This window comes from Monodelphis domestica, chromosome 5 (assembly GCF_027887165.1).
Source record: "Monodelphis domestica isolate mMonDom1 chromosome 5, mMonDom1.pri, whole genome shotgun sequence".
Taxonomy (NCBI): domain Eukaryota; kingdom Metazoa; phylum Chordata; class Mammalia; order Didelphimorphia; family Didelphidae; genus Monodelphis; species Monodelphis domestica.
The window spans coordinates 26,605,538-26,628,099 of NC_077231.1; the positions used below are offsets into that span (position 1 = coordinate 26,605,538).

At 47.7% G+C, this 22,562-nt stretch overlaps 2 protein-coding genes across 5 annotated transcripts; one reads left to right on the forward strand and one right to left on the reverse strand.

Moving 5' to 3' along the window:
• Window positions 1-578: 578 nt before the first annotated feature.
• On the reverse strand, window positions 579-10,246 carry IL23A (interleukin 23 subunit alpha). 3 transcript variants are annotated; one of them, XM_056797910.1, is made up of 6 exons: window positions 10,175-10,246; window positions 9,873-9,961; window positions 2,393-2,916; window positions 1,448-1,549; window positions 1,161-1,307; window positions 579-1,026 (listed from the first exon to the last, which is right to left on the reverse strand). In XM_056797910.1, exons 3-6 carry the CDS (start codon window positions 2,555-2,557, stop codon window positions 871-873), a joined length of 570 nt encoding a protein of 189 aa, XP_056653888.1. In that variant the 5' UTR covers window positions 2,558-2,916; window positions 9,873-9,961; window positions 10,175-10,246; the 3' UTR covers window positions 579-870. The 3 variants fall into 3 exon arrangements, with proteins under 3 accessions (XP_056653888.1, XP_056653887.1, XP_056653889.1); XM_056797909.1 differs by lacking the exon at window positions 10,175-10,246 and having other exon boundaries at window positions 9,873-10,152; XM_056797911.1 differs by lacking the exons at window positions 9,873-9,961; window positions 10,175-10,246 and having other exon boundaries at window positions 2,393-7,187.
• PAN2 (poly(A) specific ribonuclease subunit PAN2) lies at window positions 7,344-22,513 on the forward strand. Of its 2 annotated transcripts, none has more exons than XM_056797868.1 (25): window positions 7,344-8,057; window positions 12,238-12,407; window positions 12,554-12,674; window positions 12,885-12,962; window positions 14,450-14,717; window positions 15,073-15,415; window positions 15,614-15,710; window positions 16,419-16,538; window positions 16,776-16,895; window positions 17,270-17,398; window positions 17,501-17,700; window positions 17,814-17,959; window positions 18,066-18,172; window positions 18,343-18,441; window positions 18,543-18,616; window positions 18,705-18,846; window positions 18,997-19,137; window positions 19,255-19,314; window positions 19,476-19,566; window positions 20,184-20,341; window positions 20,429-20,572; window positions 20,669-20,848; window positions 20,980-21,073; window positions 21,670-21,867; window positions 21,969-22,513. In XM_056797868.1, the coding sequence occupies exons 1-25, from the start codon at window positions 7,800-7,802 to the stop codon at window positions 22,001-22,003; spliced, it is 3,573 nt and encodes a 1,190-aa protein (XP_056653846.1). In that variant the 5' UTR covers window positions 7,344-7,799; the 3' UTR covers window positions 22,004-22,513. The 2 variants fall into 2 exon arrangements, with proteins under 2 accessions (XP_056653846.1, XP_056653847.1); XM_056797869.1 differs by having other exon boundaries at window positions 7,354-8,057; window positions 19,000-19,137.
• The last annotated feature ends 49 nt before the right edge of the window (window positions 22,514-22,562 follow it).

A 22,562-nucleotide genomic window follows, 5' to 3' on the forward strand; every position in this document is an offset into this window, starting at 1 on the left:
CCAAAGGGTGGGGCAGGGTGGAGGAGGGGGAAGAAAGCTGGGAAGCACAGTGAAACAGAGGGAAGAAAGCAACCACTAACCCCTCCCTTGTCCCCAAAATTTCAGCTTCCCTGGGGTGATAAAATCCCCTGCGGTAGGGGCATCAGTGTCCTTGAAGGGAGAATCCCATTGGTTTTTTGGGGAATTTACCCTTATGTCCCTGGAACCTCCTGTAGGTTCCATGCTGAACTCAATATCCATTCTCTTCATGATTGGGGCTCGTTTCATTTAGTGATTTTTCAATCGCTAAACCTTGGGCTGAGAAACTGGGGGGAGAGTCCGTTGCAGCACAGACAACAGAGGGGCCCCACCTTCTGTTCTCAGCTCCTCCTGGATCCCCCGTCTTCCCTTGGCCTCTACAAGGGGATGTTACCAAGAGCCACCGTAGGATTTAACCCGAAGCTGGAGAGATCTTAGAAACTCATTGTCACTTTGTCCATCCTGGGAGGATGATGAATTGGAGGGACAGAACGTTTTCCATTTGTGTGCCATCTTTCTCCCCACTTTACCCCACACACTGGATAAGTCAGATACAATTAATATATAAATACATTTATTGAAGAGAATTCATATGTTAGTATAAATATATAAATAACCTCCCCCACAATTCTGTGGGGATAAATACTTTGATTTGTCCTTAATAAATATCTGTCTTTACAGGGGGCTCAGCCATTCAGGCCACCATCAGTGCTGGGAGCTTATCAGCACCCATGATGTCTTATTGTGTGAAGGGTGAGACTTAGCGTTACTTGATTCTTTGCATGTCCATTTTGTACATGGTCTGACTCATCCGTGTCAGCACCCTGATGTTTGAGTTGTTAATCCACCATTCTAGGAGCTCAGAGTGGCTGCCCCATAACTGAAAACTCGGGCAACAATGGCAGCAAAGGCTCGGAGTCTTCGTAGTATCTTGGGGCGAAGGAGGAGGCGTTGCCATGGCTCACTGGGGCTCAGGACCTGGTGTTTCTTCCAGAGGTGGTCTTTGGGCTGTTGGGATTCAGAACTTTGTCATAAGAGAGTCCTGGCCCTCAAAACCCAGCCACCCACCTTCTATCTTCAACTCCTGAGGGCCCTCCAGTTTACTTTCTCCTGAATCCACAGCCCTGGTCCCATCCTCATACCTGTAGGAGTTGGCTGAGGCCCATCAGGGATGTTTGGAGTTGACCCAAAGAACCATCCTTGAGTAGAGAAGGTTCTCCAGTGAAAATATTGGAGCTCAGCAAATTACTGTAGAAGATTAAACCCCGATGGATCTTTTGCAAGCAAAGCTAAAGGAAGGAAAGAGGATGAGAAGGGAGATGATAGCCACTTCTTCATTCACCCCAAATGCCTTCAGCCCTTCACTCTCTAGTCCCCTCCATTCTTCTGTCAGATTGTGTCCCCCTCCTCAGCATCCATTATTAAGTACCTGGCTGTTGGCACTGAGACTCTGATGATCACAGCCATCACCACACTGGATTCGGGGCACACCATCAATAGCATCTCCAGTACCTTCCTCTCTTCGTAGCTCCTGGAGTTGAGATTAGATGTGAAGCAAGGCAGATTTAAATCCATCTGGGTCTTCCCCATCCTGACCCTGCCCAGTCTTAGATTCCGAACTTCTCTGCCTAGCTCCTTTACCCTCTTGTCTTCAAGACTTCCTTTAGGGCCTTCCTTCTCCAATTCCACTTCACTGATTCATAGTTGCTAGCTTGTTCTCTTTCTTTCCCTCCTTGCATCATTCTTTATATATCTCTTGTAATCTAGTAAATTGTGATGGGCAGAGGACAAAACCCAGAATTGAAATAGCTTAGAAAGAAGTTTATTAAGTCATTGGGCAAAGGGGGCGAGCCCAAAAAGTGGAGGCCCACTCGGTTAGTTCTATGTGGAATAAGGAAATAGTAGTCGATTGGCCAGCATGGGTGCCATCTCTGGATATGGCCATCAGTTAGTTGAGCTAAAGGGTGGGAGCTTCAGTCTTGGGATCTTACTGGGTTTCTGGTCAGCACAACCAAGGGCATGAGCATTCAGCAAATCTAGTCTCTAAGCAACAGGTCTTATTTCTCAGCCTTGCAGGACTGGGTACAGAGCTTTCCTAGAATTGTTAAATGACTGGGGGGGAGGGAGGGAAGAGGGATAGGGAAGATGTTGCATCTGTGTATCTCCGTGTCTTGTAGAAGATCTCGTTCATCTAGTATCTGGTGAGTACCTGGATGGTTGCCAAGTTAACATGGATCCCCAGTCCATTGGTTAAGAGCAAGGCTTCAGGCCAGATCTTTCCATCTTTCCTTGACATAAGACCCATGTATCATTCCTCCTGCCCTAGTGCCTGGTCATCCTCCTCTACCTTATAGCAGAAAGGGGGGCTACTTACCAGATTTCCCATCTGCAGCTGAATGCCCCAGGCCAGGGCAGTAACATTCTGAGACAGCTCTTGGCACCTATCCCAGGCAACGCTTCTTCCACCAGGCAGTACCCGGCCTTCAGCAGTCCACAGCAGCAACAGTGACAGCAGCATTACCCCGAACCCAGACTCCATCTCCCTAACAAGTTGGCTGCAGCTGGTTCTATATTGAGTACACAGGCCTCCCTCACACCGATCTGGGACCCAGCTCTGCCTCCGTTTTATTCTTTGCCTTCCTTGTGAATTCTCTGGCTCTTTATCTCTTCTTCCCCTGGGTTGCCTCTTGTGTCTTTTTAAAGCTCTCCACTCTGTACCGCCCTTTATACTGAGCAGGTGACTCACAGCAGGTGGGATTTCCCTCCTAGTTTTCTCACCCCCCCAACTTTCTTGGATCCCAGGTATCTGGCCCTAGTTCCAGAGGAAGTAAGTCATGTGGTTTTGTGGCTAAAGCCCAGGAATGAAACATGTGTAATGCTATCCAAGAATCAAAACCTCTGTGGAAAGGGAAGGAAAGGCAAGGGTTGTCCCACTGAAACAAATCTTGGCCACAACACTCCCCCTCCCCCCCCCAGCCTCTTTCTGTTTTTTTGTAGCCCCCAGACAAAGTCTCTCAAAACATTACAGCTCTACTCCTTTTGGTATCTACTCCCCTCCGGACAGAAGAGAAGATGGCTCAGTTTGGGACCTATAAATCTCATTCTTTGAAGCAGGAGCCAGACATTCCTGGATTCCCTATCTGGAATGGGTACAATACCTTCTGGCTTGAGCTTCAATTTTCTCACCTCATGGCTCCCAGACAATTCCCAAGGCTGCCTGTTTGTTTTTCCCTAGAGGGGTATGAATAGTTCTGGGCATTCTAGTCTTGAGGTCTGCAGTGGGTGCCATAGTCTTTGAGGTTCAGAAGGAATTCTGATTGCTGAGGTCAGTTTAAGGAGATAAAATCGAATCCAGGAATATCATTTTCTAACATTCTGACTCCTGGTAGACTGGGAACTAAGGCACGAGAGGGCATAAAGAAGTTTCTTGATTGTGTACCTGCTTGGTCCATGGACACCCCCAGACTTGTCCACCCATTCCTGACTTTTGAACCACATCTGAGTCTGACTGATCAAATAAGATGATAATAGTAAAAAAGTGTTTTGCACAGTGCCTGACACATAGTAGGCCCTATAAAAACATTTATTCCCTAGGATCCCGTCTCCTCCTAGGAGATGCTACTCACCATGTACCCCATCAGGGGATGGATTCCCAAGCCAGTTATATCCAGGCCCTTGCCAGAAAGAATAATATAGTAGCATCACCCTGATACCTCCACCCTACTCCTGCCCCATTGAGATCCATCCCCTGTGCACTAGGGCCCTGAAGTCAGTTGCATACATATGTAAAATCCGCCTGACTATTGATTTCATCACCTATCATGATGCAACATAAAGCAAAGCACCAGAGAGTGCAAGGGTGGGTGTGGGAGTGGAGGGTGGAGAGTGGTGGGAAGTTGGGGCTGCCCCAGCCCTTCCTCTTACCCCCAGGCAATGCCAAGAGTCTGAAGGACCCAGAGCACTCTGGACGTCATGAAATGAGGCAATGGTTGACCACCATGGTGTGTCTGTGATCTGTTAGCCCTCAGGGCCTCCCCAAGAGTCTGACTCTTATCCACTGAGGTCCTGGATTTGGGGTTTCCCTTTCCCTCCCCTTCTCAGAGAACTAAGAAAAAGATAATGGGATGATGGATGTTGAGCTAATTCAAGCAAGATGACTATGATCCAGCCAAGTCTTGGGTGGGAAACACCATCAATTGCAGGGGGTGGATCAGTTTTGGGGTGTGTGAGAAAAGGCCTTTCCTTTCTTCCTGTAGGGAGTTTTCTCCACTCAAAAAACATACCTGCTTTTCCTCACCACTTCCAGCCCTGAGAGATGTGGTCTACAAGCCCTTAGAAGTGGGACTTAGGAGTCTAGGGGGATTGGGGATGACTTGGCATAGCAGGCATCAAGATGAACTGAAGATGAATGAAGGCTCAGCAGCCTTGTTTCACTTCCTGGAACCACAGGAGCAGGCTAAGAAGCCAGATTGTTGGGACAGCTATGGGACTATTATCCACCCGCCCTGGAGCTGCCAAGGTCCCTTACGTCAGCTAGGGCTTGACCACTATGCAAATCATCAGGACACCCCTCACATTTGGCCTTTCCAAGGCTCCTGATCCAACTGACCCTTCATCTGGGGTGGGGGGGGGGGGGAAGGAGGGAGGCCAGTGGCTGGGAATCAAGGTTAAAACTTAGGTACTTGGTCATTTAGGACCTCTGTGGAGTCTGGACTTGTCTGAACTCTGTGAAGGGGTGTCTGAGGAGCCTAATGCTATTTTAGCCTAGGGCTCTGTTAGAATAGTCTCTCTCATTCCAAGACCTATTCTAAAGTCTTAAGAGTTAAGGATGGGAAGCAGAAAGTTGATCCTCTAATTCTGAGAGCCTTCGACTTTGAAACTTTTATTATATAGTTTCAAAATAAGGGTGGAGGGCCACTGGGGAAGGATGGGGGTATCTGTAATATTTAATCCTCTAGAACTACATGGTGATGTCAGATCGAAATAGAAAGGGGGGGGTATCGATACTGCCTCAGAATCTCTGCTGACCATATACTTGTTTTTAAAATGTAATGCTGTTTTATTGTATTTTTATTTAAATATTTCCTAGTTACAGCTTAAATCTGGTTCAGGAGCACTCAGAGTATTGCTAGGATTGTTGTGGCTACATGCAGCAATTGGTCAGAGGCTGAGAGACCCTAACACTTCTGAAGTTGGGAAGCAACCATTAGATTGGGAGGTACTTGAGGGAAAGGACTGTCTTTTGCCTCTTCTTGTATGGGGTGGGGGGTACCACCCCTGTACATAATAGGCACTTAATGTTTGTCAAGTCTTGACTGACATTCTAAATCAAGGTGTTTCTCAGGCTAAAACATTTCTAATCCAAACCCTTGTCCAAAATAGTCTGAATTTTAAATCAATTCTACATTGTCTTTGGGTCACATAGCTGGAGAGAGGATACTTTCGATCTGACCCCTGTGTGGTTAGAGATGTATTCCTCCATGTCTCTGTGTGCTCTTTGATAATGGTAGTAATAATACTATCATACTTGTTATTGTAATAATAACATAGGGGGCACCTTGGGGTTTCTTTATTATCTGAAACCTTTTTGTAAGAGGTATTGCCTATGGCATTTTCCCTTCTGGATTATTTATGTTAGTGGGGTGAAGGGAAACATAACTGTTTCCCTTCTGAAGGGGGAAAAGCCCTTTTCCATCCACATTTCCTGGGAGATGTAATTCAGCTCCTGGGGCTGAGGGAGTTTTCCCAGCTGCATAACCCTGTCCCCTGGGAATGTTTCCTTTGGGGAAGGTGCAATCAGAGAGGCAGACTTCCAAGAAAAGAGGTGCCTAGGGAGGGAGTTGTGGCAGATGCAGTCACTTGGGTTGGGCTGCTATTTGGTTCCCACTTCCTTTTTTTCTTTCATGTCTCTGTACGCCACAGGAAATGCCAAAGAAGTTTTGGGGCCAGGAGGTCAAAGAAGATCAGTAGGTCATAGGGTTCTATGGCCCATCTATACTTCCACTGTATGCACTGGGTTAAATCAGGGGAAGAGGAAAGACAGGACCAGTAGATTACAGGATAGCTTAATATTCATTAGTTACAGGATTAAATGTGGGGCTGAAAGGAAGCTTAGGTAAAATCTAGTCCAGAGGTTCTTCTGTTCTTTGTATCAATCTATTTAATTCACTTATCAAGTGTCTTTAACGTACCAGATAAAAAGCCAGTCCCTGCCCTCAAGGAGCTTACAATGGAATGGAGGAGACAACATCCAAAAATATATAGCTGTTCAACCCTGGGGGCAAATCACTTCAATATCCCTTGCCTAGCCCTTGCGCCTAGGAACCAATACACAGTATTGATTCTAAGATGGAAGATAAAAGGTTAAAACACACACACACACATACACACACCAAGGGGGTATATGCCGGTTAAATGGGAAATCCTTATACCTAGGGAAGGCACTACTGGAATGAAGAGGGGGTTTTCTGTAATTAGGTGAGCTTTCAGCTGGGCCTTAAAGGAAGTCAGGACAAGGGGAAATGAGGTGTAGGTCTGGTGCCCCTGCTCAAGATCGTGTTTCTAAACGCCCTAAGACCCAGAGGCTCATAGGGGAAACCAATTCTATCTACGAGTCATGAAAAGGGGTTTTAAAGTTAGGGAACCCCCAGGTGAAGAATTCCGGATTTCGTTAGGCCCCTTTACTTTGCAGATGAGAAATCTGAGAGATCCCATGAGGCTGAGTGGCTCAGGGAGGCTGCTTTAGAACTGGTGACTCCAGACCCGGGGCTCTCCCCGCGACACCTCGTGCCCAAACCTAACCCGCCCCCCCCCACGCCCGTTCGAGACGCCAAAGGTTTCTTTTCCACCGGGATGAAGCTAGGTTCTTCCCCGTCAGTAAAGGGCTGCGGGCCACTAGGGACACCCAAGAGGAGGAGGCGGCGGCTCCGAGCCTCCCTCCTCCTCCCCGTCACCCCAAAGCGCCAATGGCCGCCGTCGCTGAGGCTCGAACCCCCGCTCCGCCCGCGAAAGTCCGAGAGACTCCGAAGAGAGGGTCCGGGTGGAGGGGGCTTTCCCGCACAGCCGTTTTCTCCGAACTCGCTTTTCCCTGGTCCTAATCTCTGAGGGTCCCGTTCACGGAAAACTGCCGCAGCGCGAGGCCCGAGGCTAGCAGCGCGCATGTCTAGGGCCTCGGGACCCAAGCAGGGGCGCCCCACCCCCACCCCCGGCGCATTCTGGGTAACCGTCCATTCTCATTCCCTGGTGGTTTATCAGGAGCTCATCATTTGCCCCCGCCCACTTCCCTCCTAGAGAATTATGGGTATAGCTTTTCCTATCCCCGCCCCTTCCTGTTTTCTCCCAGAGGATTCTGGGTAACAAGTAGGCCCTAGACTCTCGGAAAATTTGCTGTCCCTTGTCCCCCTTTCCCCCGGAGGATTCTGGGTAGCTTTTCCATCCATACCCCCTCCCCCACTATCCCCACGTCCTCACCCCCCCCCCGCCCCCAGGTGCCTCAGGGCTAAGCCGGGCAGGTAAGGGGGGGGAATGGTGTGGGCGGTAAGGCGAAGCTGCGTGTGGGGAAGAGGTGCGGGGCCGGAATGGGGCGGTAGGAGGTGAGGGTCTATACTGAGAGGGTGGAAGTCCCCCATTGGTGATGGAGGTGGCCTGAAAGCCTGGGCTACCTGGCGCAGGGACTCCTCTTCGTCTCCCCTAGCACCCCGGGATGTCCCCGCAGGGGCTTCCCTCCTAAAGCTCGGGGCGGGCGGGCGGGAGGGGGGACCTGGCTTGCCGCGACGGTCGTCATGAACTTTGAGGGCCTGGATCCCGGCCTGACGGAGTATGCCCCAGCCCTGCATCCCACCCTGGACCCTAGTCTGCTGCAGAATGTGGAGCTGGACCCCGAGGGCGTGGGCCTGGACGCCCTGGCTGTCCCCGAATCTGTGCACATCATGGAAGGGGTTTACTCGGAGCTGCACAGTGTGGTCGCCGAGGTGGGCGTGCCCGTGTCCGTCTCCCACTTCGACCTCCACGAGGAGATGCTGTGGGTGGGGAGCCATGGGGTAAGGAGCTTCCTGCTGACCCGCTGTAGGGTCTGGGTGGGAGAAAACGAGGCAAGGGCCCTGGGTCTCCTGGGGCCAGCAGCGGGGGGGGGGGGGGGGGGGGAGGGATCCCTGCCCAGTGGGTATTTGCTTTCTGCCAAGATCTGCCGCATTTGCTTGTCAGACTCCCTTATTCATTCCATTGTTAAGTTTTAGGGCCCTTTAAATGGCATCTCTATCTTCCCTCTCTCCCAAATGTACTTAGGGAGCATGCACGAATTTGTCCATATATTTACGTGTTAATATATAATCTGGGGGGCAGCTAAGTGGATTGAGAGCCAGGTCGGGAGGTCCTAGATTCAAATCTAGCCTCATACACTTCTTAGCTGTGTGACCCTGGCCAAGTCACTTAACCCCCATTGCCTAGCCCTTATTCCTCTTCGGCCTTACAACCAATACACAGTATTTATTCCAAAAAGTACGGAAAGGGTTAAAAAATATATATGTGTGTGTGTGTGTGTATATATATATATATATGTATATATATAGTCTGAACTTCTCATTTTGAATTCTAACCTCTCTGAGTTCAGAAACCTTGACTGATCGAACCCTGACTTCTTGAAACTCCCCAAGGCCCTAGCACAATGCTCTCCAGAGAGTGGGTGCTTCTGAGTTTTTGTTGAATGAAATGGAATTTTGGTGTATCTCTGGTTCCCAATAAACTGTTATATTATTCTTAGAGCTCAGTAAAGAATAATGTGGTGTTCACTGTATATGGGAAATAAAACTACTGAGCTACCAACAAAGCTTTAAATTTGTTTTTCCAAAAATAAATCTCTGCTACTATTTCACTCTCTTGCTCAATTTTCCTCTGATGAAAATTTTTCAAGATGGGAGTTTCAGGGGTTGGAACAAGAAATTACCCAGAGCCAGTATTGGCTGAAACCATGACTTCAGGCTCCCTGTCATTTTTCTAACCAATGCATATAATTAACTCAAGATAATATATGCTGATTGTTTGGTACATAGCTTTGTACCCTAATTGCCAACAGACTCCGAATTTAGTGCTAGAAGGAACCTTGGAAATCATCTGGTTCTCCTGATTAATTTTTTTTTAACTCTTCCTTTCCATCTTAGAATCAATACTGTGTATTGCTTCTAAGGCAGAAGAGTGATAAGGGCTAGGCAATGGGGGTTAAGTGACTTGTCCAGGGGCATACAGCTAGGAAGTGTTTGAGGTCAAATTTGAACCCAGGTCCTGGCTCTGGGCCTGGCTCTCAATCTACTGAGCCTCTTAGCTGCCACCTTTCAGATGTCTTTCTACATTTTTTTATAATTTTACTATTTATCACTCAAATATTTGTACCTTAATGTTCCAGTTTGATCCTCCATTCCCTAGTTGTTGGAATTTGATCTGTTTTCAGTTTTTCTGCTTGTTTTCATACTGCTAGAATTATTTTTGAGTAAGTAGATTTTTTCCCCCTTAGGGCATATTGCCAATAATTTTGTTATTAGGTCAAAGGTATAATGCTGGCAGTCTTCTGCTTGCCAAGCCCTAGTCCTTCCCTCTACCCCATATGTTTGTGTTACAAATACACAGGGAAAGTCTAAATACCAGGTCTAGTACCACCCCAAAGTGGTCCACTAATGTAATCAACAACTCCCATTACCTGACCCTAGGCTCCTGTTATTCTATCTCTCTCAATGCCTTACTTGCCTAAACCTGCTCTGTCTCCCTGTCAGGACCTCTAATTTCCTTGTTCCTTGTACTTTCCCAAGTTGTCTCCTTGATTTGGCCTCACTTTCCTCCCTTCCCTATAATGACCCTGTAGTTACCTGGTCCAACCCTAAACTCTTCTTCCTTGACATTTTGTTGACTTAAACCCTCATTGATGCTCACACTTGCATTTACTCTTCTTGAAGTGCTGTTGAATAGAGTTGGAAGAAATCATGACCATTACAGATTGAGAAGTTATTCGATCTAGGCCTTTACCTCAACAAAACAATCCTTTTACTAATTATTTTCTAGCCCACTCCCATCTGAAACTGTTCTAAACCTCCTCTTATTTCTTTAAGCTTTATCCTTAGCAGAAGACCTCAAACTTTTACTGGGAGGGTGGGGATGGGGAGTGACTTACGTGTTTTCTTCTCCACATCTCAAAACCTTCTGACATTGCAGTGCTCTTTCTTTAAGCCAGTTTCTGATTAAGGAGTGGTTTTTCTCTAGGCTACATCATTACCAGTGATGTCATAATTGCCAAATCTTTTGACCTTTTCTCAGTCATCCTGCTTGATCAGAGCACCATTTGCCACTGTTGACTACTCTCCTGGGTTTTCACAATCCTGGTCTTAGTTTTCTTCCTATCTATCTGACATGCTCAGCATCCATTGTTAATTCTCCTTTGCTGGATTGTCTAGACTAGATCCTCTTTCCGTATTTTCCCTCTGTGATCTCATCAGTTCTCATAGGTTCAAATATGTCAATATAAAAGACTCCCATATTTATATATCTCGTTCAGTCTCCTGAGCTCCATTCATGCATCTCCAACAGCTTGTTAGCTATGTCTTGTCTTTTTTTTTTTTAAACCCTTACCTTCCGTCTTGGAGTCAATACTGAGTATTGGCTCCAAGGCAGAAGAGTGGTAGGGGTAGGCAATGGGGGTCAAGTGACTTGCCCTTTTTTTTTTTTAAACCCATATCTTCTGTCTTGGAATCAATACTAAGTATCCCAAGGCAGAAGAGTGGTAAGGGTTAGGCAATGGGGGTTGAGTGACTTGCTTAGGGTCACATAGCTAGGAAGCATCTAAGGCCCGATTTGAACCCATGTATCCCCAGACTTGGCTCTATCTACTGAGCCACCTAGCTGCCCCCTATTAGCTATTTCTAACTGGAAGTTCTGTAAGTATCTTGGACTCAACATATCCAAAATAGACCTTGTGATCTTTCCTTAAAACTCAATCCCCTTTCTGAATGTCCCTATATCTATTGAGGGTACCATGGCCCTTCTAAGTCACTCAGATTCACACCTCATCCTTGATTCTTCCCGGCTTTCTGGTGCCTCCAGAATAAAATTTAAACCCCTCTGGTTAGGTCTGAAAACTGTGGGGTTTTCCTTAATGGACTTCCCTGACCAGCAGGGTCCCACAAGGGAAGGGGCTCACCTTTGTGATGGGACCCGAGGAGAGGTAGGAACCGAGAACCAGGGTGGAAATGAAAGACATGGACAAGTCAGTGTTTGAATAGGGCAGGCAATCCCTATGATACTCCCTTTGATAGGAGAGTATGAGTACAAAGGAACACGAGGTGGAGGAGATTAAGATAGGAAATGCAGGCCGAGATGGTTACAGCCTCGGGGAAGGAGAAGGTCAAGAGGAGAGAGACATAGTCATTGAGGAGCCCAGTGGAGCTCCATGGAAGGGGAGAAAGGCCAAGAGCCAATAGGAAGTTCATGGGATTGCCTCTGGATTTAATCTTGTCCTGCCTGGGCGGTACTCCCAAGGACGTAGTAACCACATCACAAAGTATAGACAATTAAGATTGGGTGGCAAGGCAGAGGGAACACCTTTGGGCGTGTAGATTGCAAACCGGCTTTCCAGGGGAATTGAGTCCGAGCATGTTAATGAGTTTGTCTTAGCCAAGGGCCGCATGGCCAGTTCAAGGTTACATTCACAAGCCTCATTGGTATAACCTTATGCTTGGAGACACAGTAATCATACAGTCATTTATATTTCATAGATGTGAATATGCTTGGGATGCTACAGAAAACCCTTCACTCTCTGACCTTATTATATAATGCTCCTTGTTCCACTCAGTATGGGTCAGTCAAACTAGCCTTCTTCCTCGACTCTGCACTTATCACTCTATCTTCCTACTCCCATCTTAGCACTGCCCTATTTCCTTCAAAACCCTGCCCAGACTCCACCCACTCTGAGAAGTATTACCAGCTACTAGTGTGCCCTCCCCATAAAAAAAAATCCACTGTATTTGTTTTGTCTAATTCTGTACATATTGCCTCCCTCAGAAAATGTAAGCTCCTTGAGGGCAGAGACTTTCATTTTTGCCTGTCTTCCCATTGCCTAGCACATAGTAGGCTTTTTTGGGGGAGAGGAGGCTTTTAACATGCTTACTAGATTGTTTTGCGGACCGCTTGGCCCTGTACTTTGATTCAGTGTTTGTCTCTTTGCCTTTTTCCTTCTTCTAGGGCCATGCCACCTCATTCTTTGGCCCAGCCCTGGAGCGCTATTCATCCTTCCAAGTCAATGGCAGTGATGACATTCGGCAGATCCAGAGCCTGGAGAATGGTGTTATTTTTCTTACTAAGAACAACTTAAAGTACATGGCCCGTGGGGGACTCATAATCTTTGATTACCTGTAAGTGACTTCCCAGCCCTAGACTGATCAAGAAAGCCTGAAGCCCTCTCCCTATTCATCATGAGAGGGCTCAGGGCCAGGGTTGGGCGCTTTGGGCTGAAAACCCAAGGTATCTGGGGGTCCTTACCCTTTCCCTGCCTCCACAGCCTGGATGAGAGTGAAGACATGCACAGCCTCCTTGTGACTGAAAGCAGCACCCTGCTTGTAGGTGGACTACAAAACCATGTGCTGGAGATTGACCTTAACACTGTCCAGGAGACACAGAAGGTGCAGGCCTGGGCAGTGAGGAGCAGTGTGGGATGGCTGCCTGGGATCTTCTCTTCCCAAGCTCAGAGGCCTGGCAGGGAAGAAAGTTCCTGGCCTGGGACCTTGCCTGAGATGGAGGGAGTGGAAGGGGCGGGGCACAGGGTGCTTGCCTCTATGCTGGGAGAGAGTGGTCATTCTGTTCATAGACAGTCCCTCTGCTTCCTTCCCCAGTATGCGGTGGAGGTACCCGGAATCACCATCATGAGGCAGTCCAGTCGTTTTTTCTTCTGTGGTCACACATCTGGCAAGGTGCCTTTTTTCTCTCGTTTTGGTGCCCAGGCCACCCTTTAGCCTGAGTCTTAACTCTTTATATATATATATAAAACAAGTATGCATTTTCTCTCCTCCTTTCACTTCCAATTTATTTATTTTTTATTTTTTTCCATGGTTACATGATTCATGCTTTCTCCTTCCTCTCATCCCTCTCTGCTCCCGGAGTTGACAAGCAGTTCCACTGGGTTATACATACATACATATACATATATGTGTGTGTGTGTATGTATGTATATAAAAATGAATAATATGGAAATGGGTTATATGTATATATTATCACTCGAACCCATTTCCATATTATTCATTTTAATAAAAAAGCAATCCTTTAAAACCAAAATCACAAATTAGATATCCATATAAATAAGTGACGAATCACATGGGTTCTTCTGGATTTCTACTCCCACAGTTCTTCCTCTGAATGTGGATAAGCATCTTTCTCATAAGCCCCTCAGAATTGTCCTGGATCACTGCATTACTATTAGTAGCAAACTCAATTACATTTGATTGTCCCACAGTGTTACATTTTCTGTGTACAATATTCTGGTTCTGCTTATTAAACTCTGAGTCAGTGGAGGGCCAACAGGCCTTTGCCCAGTTTTTTCTCTCTTTGGGATAAAACTTCACCTCCAAGTTAAAGGAAAACAAAACTCTTGTAACAAATATGCATAGTCAGGCAAAAAATATTATCATATCATCCATGTCCAAGATTGTCTGTCTTATTTTGCCTCTTGAATCTATTAAGAGGGAAGGGGGGTGGGGTGTATCATCTATCAGGAGTCCTTTGGAATATTAGTTGATCATTGTATTGTTCAGAGTTCTTAAGTCTCTCCAAATTGCTTGTCTTTACAAGGTTGGGAATGTATAGATTGATTTCTTTGTTTTATTTCACTCTGGTTCAGTTGGTATAAGTTTTCTCCTGGTTTCTCTGAAACCATCAATTTTATCGTTTCTTATGGCACAGTCTTAATATTCCCTTATATATCATAATTTGTTCAGGCATTCCCCTGATGGACTCCCACCCCCATCCCATATCTAGTTCTTTGCACTACCAGAAAGGAGCTGCTATAAGTATTTGGGGTATTGCAAAGGTATATAGCACAGTTTAGTAACTTTGGAGGCCTTATTCTTAATTACTCTCCAGAAGGACCAGACCATTTCACAACTTTAGCAACAGTATATTCATATGCTTGTTTCCCCCCAGCCCTTCCAGTTCTGGCTTTTATCTCATCAGATTAGCTGGGCCCAGCTGCCCAACTGTCTTTCTATCTACTCCTACCTTTACTGCCCATTTTCTCTCAGCTTTTAGCAACAAGGGAACAGTTAGGTAGTGTCTGAGTCTCTTTTGATTCTTAAGCTAATTCCCCAGATCTCCGGGTCCAGCTCTGCCCTTCAGGTAGGTAGGTAGCAAATACCTTTTGCTGGAGTTCTTTCTGAATCAGATGATTACATTATTTCTCTTGTAGGTATCCCTTCGGGATCTTCGAACTTTCAAGGTGGAGCACGAATTTGATGCCTTCTCAGGGAGTTTGTCAGACTTTGATGTGCATGGCAACCTGCTGGCAGCCTGTGGCTTCTCTAGCCGCTTGAGTGGTTTGGCCTGTGATAGGTTCCTCAAGGTGTATGATTTACGCATGATGCGAGCCATCACACCACTACAAGTGCACGTTGACCCTGCCTTCCTGCGTTTCATCCCCACTTATACCTCCCGCCTTGCCATCATCTCCCAGACAGGTGCACAGCGACGGGGGAAAGGGAATTTCTATAGAGAAATGTACTGGACGGTGGTAATGGAGGTGGGGTGAGGCATAGCAGAGCTAAACCAGACTCAGGGATAGGGGAGGGAACCTCTCTGCAGGCTTGGAGTTTCTCCCTGGAGTTGTTCTGCCTTACTTTCTCCTTCCAAGGACAATGATGGTATTGTTTAGTGATGACAGATGCAGCTAATGTAGCTCTCTCTGGATGGGGTGGTGTTTTTATCCATTACTAGAGCGAGGACATAGCCCTTCTAAGTTTTGCTCATGGCTAGGCATGGAGGATAATTCAGTATTTTCTTCACGGACTTAGCATCTTCACATTCTCTTTCCAGGGCAGTGCCAGTTTTGTGAACCCACAGGTCTGGCCAACCCAGCAGACATCTTCCATGTGAATCCTGTGGGGCCTTTGCTGATGACATTTGATGTGTCGGCTAGCAAGCAAGCCCTAGCCTTTGGGGACTCAGAGGGCTGTGTGCACCTCTGGGCTGATTCACCTGAGGCATCTTTCAACCCCTACTCCCGTGAAACTGAATTTGCCCTACCTTGCCTTGTTGACTCACTGCCACCCCTGGACTGGAACCAGGACCTACTGCCTCTCTCTCTTATCCCAGTTCCGCTTACCACTGACACTCTTCTCTCTGACTGGCCAGCTTCCAACTCTGCTCCTGCTCCCAGGTAATCACTTACCTCTGGTCCAGGTGGAGGGAGGGACCAAGATCCAGTATTCTCTTTCTCTTGTTCTGTTACTGCTCCATCTATTAGCTAGTGTCCCTTTTTTCTTGGGCCGCAGTTTTCCCCTTTCCCTGGGAGTTGGGGATTGGGCAATTGTGGGCCCCACAACCCCTTAAGGCCCAGAGCCATGCTACATTATAGGCGGGCACCACCAGTGGATGCAGAGATTCTGCGCACCATGAAGAAGGTGGGCTTCATTGGCTATGCACCCAATCCCCGAACCAGGCTTCGTAACCAGGTGTGTATGAGAGGGGATGAAAGGGATAGGCTTCACCTTCAGCCTCTTGTACCTCCTTACTTTGCGACCCCCCATTCCCACTTTGTGCTGCTTCTGTGACAGCCTTGTAACTGCTGTAAACCAGCATCCTTATTTTGGGTAAAAAAAATTTCAGAAATGATATTTCAGACTTGGAAGACCTTGAATGCCAGTGTAAAGATTTTATTTTATTTTTAAAACCCTTACTTTCTGTCTTACTCTCAGTTCTAAGACAGAAGAGTGGCAAGGGCTAGACAGTCAGGGTTAAGTGACTTGCCCAGGATTTGAGGCCAGATTTGACCTTGGGCTTTCCTGATTCCAGACCTGGTGCTCTCTCCACTGTGCTACCAAGCTCCCCTTTCAGGGTAAAGATTTCAAACTTTATCCTATAAATAGTAGGCAATTAATTGAATAACAAAGTGATACTAAACCCAATGTTTGATCTCATTGAAACATCAGTATAGAGGATGAACTGGCATTGGGAGACTGGTTGGGAAATTTTTTAATAATCCAGTTGAGAGTCGATAAAGGCCTAAATTTGGACTGTAGAATTGGAAAAAAGGAAGGGTTTGGATCAAGGAATGTTCTGAAGGATTATTGACAAGATTTGGTAAGTGGTGAGGAGAGTGATATCAGAAGCAGAAATGATAGAGATTTCCTTCCTGCCTTTGTACTTTTCCCTTCTTCTAGATCCCTTATCGCCTCAAAGAGCTAGATAGTGAGTTTGACAACTTCAGCCAGGTTCCTGAGTCACCCATAGGGAGGGAAGAAGAGCCACATCTCTACATGGTCTCCAAAAAATACCGAAAGGTACTGAGGGGTCAGGGCCTGTGCTAGTATTTGGGAGGTGGTAAGTAGTAGTATAACTGGAAAGGTCTTGGAGAGGCCAAAATGGTTAACTGGCAGGAATGGTAGGATTCCCCCTGTCCCAATCCTCCACCATGGACTCGGGGAAGAAAGATGTCCCAAGGAATGTAAATGTTACATGAGGTTTGGAGAACTGCCTACTTGTCCCTCCCTTCACCCAGGTCATTTTCTTCATTCCAGGTGACTATCAAATATTCAAAGCTAGGGCTAGAAGATTTTGACTTCAAGCACTACAATAAGACGCTGTTTGCTGGGCTAGAACCCCATATCCCCAATGCCTATTGTAACTGCATGATCCAGGTAAGGACCCACTGACGGAATATGCCTACTATTATGTTTTGAAGCTCTGTTACTATTCATTTCCACTTCCCAACTTCCTTTACCTTCTTCCTAGGACAAGAGTACTTAACCTATAGTCCGTTGATAGATTTCAGGGAGTGTATAAACTTAGATGGGAAAAAAATTAACTTCTAATTGAAATTTAGCATTTCCTTCAGTTATTTCTGAGAAAGAGTCCAGAGAAAAGTCTCAACCTGGCAAAGGCCAGGTTGGCAAAGTTGTCCAGGACACCAAAAAAGGTTAAGAACTCCTATCCTAGGACCTTGGAATCTGCCACTTCTATAGATTCTTCTGTTGCTTTGCCCTAGAGCTCTTCTTTCTGCCCTTCTTTCTAGGTCTTGTACTTCCTGGAGCCTGTCCGATGTCTGATCCAGAACCACTTGTGCCAAAAGGAGTTCTGTCTGGGCTGTGAGCTAGGCTTCTTGTTTCACATGTTGGATCTGTCTCGTGGTGATCCATGTCAGGTTAGAGGCCACCCACCTCATGAAAATATGTTATCTCTGTGCCAAATTCTTAGGATTGAGAAGCCAACTCTGTTACCGCTCATTCTCTTCCTTTTCTTCTAGGGCAGTAATTTCCTGAGGGCATTCCGCACCATCCCTGAAGCCTCAGCCTTAGGTCTGATCCTGGCTGATTCAGATGAGGTTTCTGGCAAGGGCAATCTGGCCAGGCTCATCCAGAGGTGGAATCGTTTCATTCTGACACAGCTCCACCAAGACATGCAGGAGCAGGAGGGTCCACAGGCTTATAGGGGTGCAGGAGGCAGGTACAGGATAGGAACATGGGGGTCCCCCCCCCAGCTGTGTGGTCCTCTCATCCCCTTGATGTGTATGAGGGCCTTTCCCTGATAGCTGTATGTTTCCCTTTTGCTCCTAATAGCTTTTGTTCATCAGGAGACTCAGTCATTGGACAGCTCTTCAGTTGTGAGGTGGAGAACTGTAGCCTTTGCCGATGTGGAAAAGAGACAGTGCGTGTGTCCTCCACCCTGCTCTTCACACTCTCCTATCCTGAGAGCCACACTAGTGGTATGACCCTGGGGAAGGGGATGGCATGGGAGCCAGGTAGGAGAGTTAGTCACCATTGCCAAGGGACTAGAAAACTGCTAGAGTGACTGCCTTCCTTTTTCTTCAGATAAGAGTGTGAAGAACTATGACTTTGCTCAGGTGCTGAAAAGAAGCATCTGCCTAGAACAGAACACACAAGCTTGGTGTGAGAACTGTGAGAAGTACCAGCCCACAGTGAGTATACTGTACACAGATTTGAGGCCCCCTTCCTTTCCCTCACCTGGTCTCCCTGGAGGACCAAGCAGGAGAGAAGGAAGCCTCAGGAAGCCCTGAAACCCTGAGGCCAAGGGTACAGATCTACTCAAAATTTCTAGATTGCCTCATCTCCCAGTTTCCTTCCCTAGGTCCAGACCCGCAACATTCGCTGTCTGCCAGATGTTCTGGTTATCAATTGTGAGGTTAACAGTTCTAAAGAAGCTGATTTCTGGAAGCTGCAGGCGGAGGTAAAGTCTAGAGCTTAGTTGGGAAGCAGGGGTGCCTTGATACCTTATCTTCCTAATATTGGGACCTTCTTGAGGAAGCTGATCTTCTCTCTTCTGTCTAGTTTGCCTTCAAGATGGCGGTAAAGAAGGCAGGTGGGGAGATCCCTAAAAACAAAGAGAGTGCTCTAGCAGATTGGTAGGTATTGGCTTGGTGGCTGGAATGCTGAAGTATTAATAACTCACACAGAGTTTCTAATTCCATTCCATAAATGCTTATCTGGCAGGAAGGACCTCGGGAGTCCAAAAGGACGGCCTTTGTGCACTTCCATTGAGGAGTTAAAGAATGTCTGGCTTCCATACTCTATTCAGATGAAGCTGACAAAGAACAAAGGGTTGGATGTCAGCAACTGGACTGATGGGGATGAGGTGCTTGTGCCAGAAGGACTGGGTGGGAGAAGGAGGGTTTCTAACATCTCAGAGGCCTGTCTTGGCCCTGGTTCCATGGCTTCTGTCCTTACTCCCCCTTCAGCCCCCACCTTTCTACCTAGCTTAACAACTTGGGAATTCCCTTCACAGCAGAGCCCACTCAGAGAAGAGGAGGATAATGTGTGTGTGTATGATCTGATGGCCACAGTGGTCCACATTCTGGATTCACGAACAGGGGGCAGCCTTGTGGGTCACATCAAAGTTGGGGAGACCTACCACCAGCGTAAAGAGGTGAGTTGTGCTATGAGCAGAAGGAGAAAGCTCTTAAACTGGTGGCCATAGGGAAGTTCTAATTGAGAGATGGACCCACTGTGGTCAGCCATGTGCTGTTATCCTTTTCCATTATAGGGTGTCACTCACCAGCAGTGGTATCTCTTCAATGACTTCCTTATTGAACCTGTGGATAAGGTTGGTCTTATTTCTCTCTCCCCAACCCTCTCATCATCTCAAGGAACTTAGAAAGCCCCACCTCTCCTAGGAGGGAGAGATGGCTTACTAGTTCAACAGTGAAGATTTAGCAAACCTGAAAATCCATACCTTGCATTGACAGTGATTCTTCCATCCCACAGTGTGAGGCTGTGCAATTTGACATGAGCTGGAAGGTGCCTGCCATCCTGTATTATGTCAAGAGGAACCTCAACACCAAATACAACCTGAGCAGTGAGTGGTACAGGGTGGGCGCAGGAATCCCGGAGTTTAAATGGGGCCCTCTAGCAACTAAGTGATCCAGGACATTTCTTCTTAATGTCAGGAGATCCTGTAGAAATTCCTGCTTATGAAGCCTTAACTAAGGTTAAGGATTCCAGGGCAAGAGTTTTATTTTGGAAGTCAGTCCACAGATTTGGGCCCAAAGCTGTCCCTACCCTATTGAGAGCCAACCATCCAGCTATTCTGCTACTTTGCCTTGGCCCCATTGCTTTCCCACCTTCCTTTGAATAGTCTCAATATTTGACTTCCTATCTGTCCACAAACTCTGAACACCCTCACACCCTTTCTTCTTCTCTCTTTTTGGCCCTGAGCTAACTGAACTAGGACCCTGACTTTGAAATTCTTATTTCATCCCTCAGCCCCTTCTTCAGCCTCTACTTTGTGTATTTCCTGATAACTCCCTGGCTTGACCTCTCCATCAGCCTGTCCACCAGGCTTCATTCCCTCTACTTATGTGCTTTGATTACTGAGGGGCCACGATGCAGACTCAGAGTCCCCAGTCACCCTGAGCCTCCTTCCCCTCACCACTCCCCATCCTTGCCCTGGCTGTCTGCCCCTCTGCCCTCCAGTCAAGAACCCTATTGAAGCAAGCGTGCTGCTGGCCGAGGCCTCACTGGCCCGGAAGCAGCGCAAGACCCATGCTACCTTCATCCCACTGATGCTGAGTGAGATGCCACAGGCCGGGGACCTGGTGGGCCTGGATGCTGAATTTGTCACTCTTAATGAGGTAATTCTGGGGACTGGAAGCAGAACCCTAAGGAACCCTGGAGGCATAGACAGGGCCATGAGCACCTTCCCTACCTCACCCCCTCAGGAGGAGGCAGAGTTGCGTAGTGATGGCACCAAGTCCACCATCAAACCAAGCCAGATGTCAGTGGCTAGAATCACCTGTGTTCGGGGCCAAGGGCCAAATGAAGGCATCCCCTTCATCGATGACTACATCTCTACACAGGAACAGGTACCAGGCTTTCAAAAAGACTTTATGCGGATGATTTTAAAACCTGGTGGAGGCTCCCTCTTCTAAAGTAACTTTTTCTGTTCTTTGCCCTCCTAGGTGGTGGATTACTTGACCCAGTACTCAGGGATAAAGCCTGGAGACCTCGATGCCAAGATTTCCTCGAAGCACCTCACCACTCTCAAGTCTACCTACCTGAAACTTCGCTTCCTCATAGATATTGGGGTCAAGTTTGTGGGTCATGGACTGCAAAAGGACTTCCGGGTCATCAATCTCATGGTTCGGACTCAACTTTCCCAGAGTTGGGGGTGGGCTGAGGAGGGGAGGGTATGTTTCCAGAGTTGGGGAATTGAGTATCTCAGTTCTTCCTTCTTTTTCAGCCCTTAACTTCCCACCTTCATCTTTGCTAGGTGCCCAAAGACCAGGTCATTGATACTGTCTACCTCTTCCATATGCCTCGAAAACGAATGATCTCCTTGCGCTTCCTTGCTTGGTACTTTTTGGGTAAGTTACCAAATTCCTCAAAGTGAAGGGGGGGGGGGTTAGTGCAGAGAAGGAAGAGGACCCAATCTGTGGCACATGACGAGAGCAAAGGACTGCAGAGCACCTAGGGAAATTCTCATTTTACCCAGAAGCTACCAGGATAGAGAAATGATTTACCTGAGTCATAAGTATAAATAGCAGTGCTGGGATTTAACAGCTTAGGGCCTTTGATTTGGTGCTTTTTCCTCCTCCTTCATGTAATGATTCTGAAGCTCAAAGACAGCCAGATGGCTCAGTAGATTGAGAGCTAGGCCTAGAGATAGCAGGTTTGGGGTTCAAATGTGGCTCAGCCTCATCCTAGCCATGGGACCCTGGGCAGGCCACTTAACCCCCTTTGCCCAGCCCTCGATGCTCTTCCACTTTAGAAGCAGTGCACAGACATAAGTTAAGGGTTTAAAGAAATCATAAAACTAAATTGAAAACTGGAGTCCTAAGAACCATTTTCTCCCTGCAATAGGGGTGTTAATTTGCTTTTTCCCTGAGGAAGCTTCCAGGAGCTGATAGTGGGCCACCTTTCTCCTTTCTACCACACCCCCAAACCACTTTACTCCCCTCAGATCTGAAGATCCAGGGGGAAACCCATGATAGCATCGAGGATGCTCGCACCGCTCTTCAGCTTTACCGCAAGTATCTGGAGCTAAGCAAAAATGGCAGCGAGCCCGAGTCCTTCCACAAAGTGCTCAAGGGGCTTTATGAGAAGGGCCGGAAAATGGATTGGAAAGTGCCTGAGCCAGATGGCCAGGCAAGCCCCAAGAGTAAGAGTAATTCGGGGTGGGGTGGGTGTGCAGTCAGTGGCTCTGGGCGCCTTTTGGTTCCTCCTGACCCGCAGGTCTCCCTTTTGTGCCCTCCCCCCCAGATTCAGCTGTGTACTCCACCGTGCTGGCACTCTGAGGGCGCCTCTCCAGCCACCCCTTCCTTCTGTCCGTCCATCAGTCCCCCTCCCTGAGTGCTCTGGGGCTCCGCAGCAGGAGCAGCATCAGGGACGAGCGGCCCCCTCTCCAGCACTGCCCTGGGGACCCAGACCTCTCGGGACCCTGCTGATGGTGCTATTCTCAGAACTGCTGGAATCTCCTCGGTGCAGCTAGGATGCTACAAAATATGCAGGAGCTGAGCTCCCCCACCCCTTTGGCAGCATGGAGAGCGCAACCGGACACTGGCCCCGGGTTACCCAGAGTCCCTAGCTGGCTAGGGACGCCGGTGCTGCTGGGCGGTGCAAGAAGAGGGGCCAGCGGCTCTGGACTTACTGATGGCTGAGCGGAGGGGCCAGCGGGTTCATAGGGACCTGCGAGTCCTGAGCCCGTGACCTTTTGGCTACAAACTCGGCAGGCCCAGGCCTGCGGCCCCCTCTTCCTAAGCTTTGTCTGCAATGGAATGTTTTATAAAATAAAAGCCGAACTCTCAGTGGTGAAGTCTAACTGGCCCGTCCCCGGGGCCGCGGCGGCAGATGCTC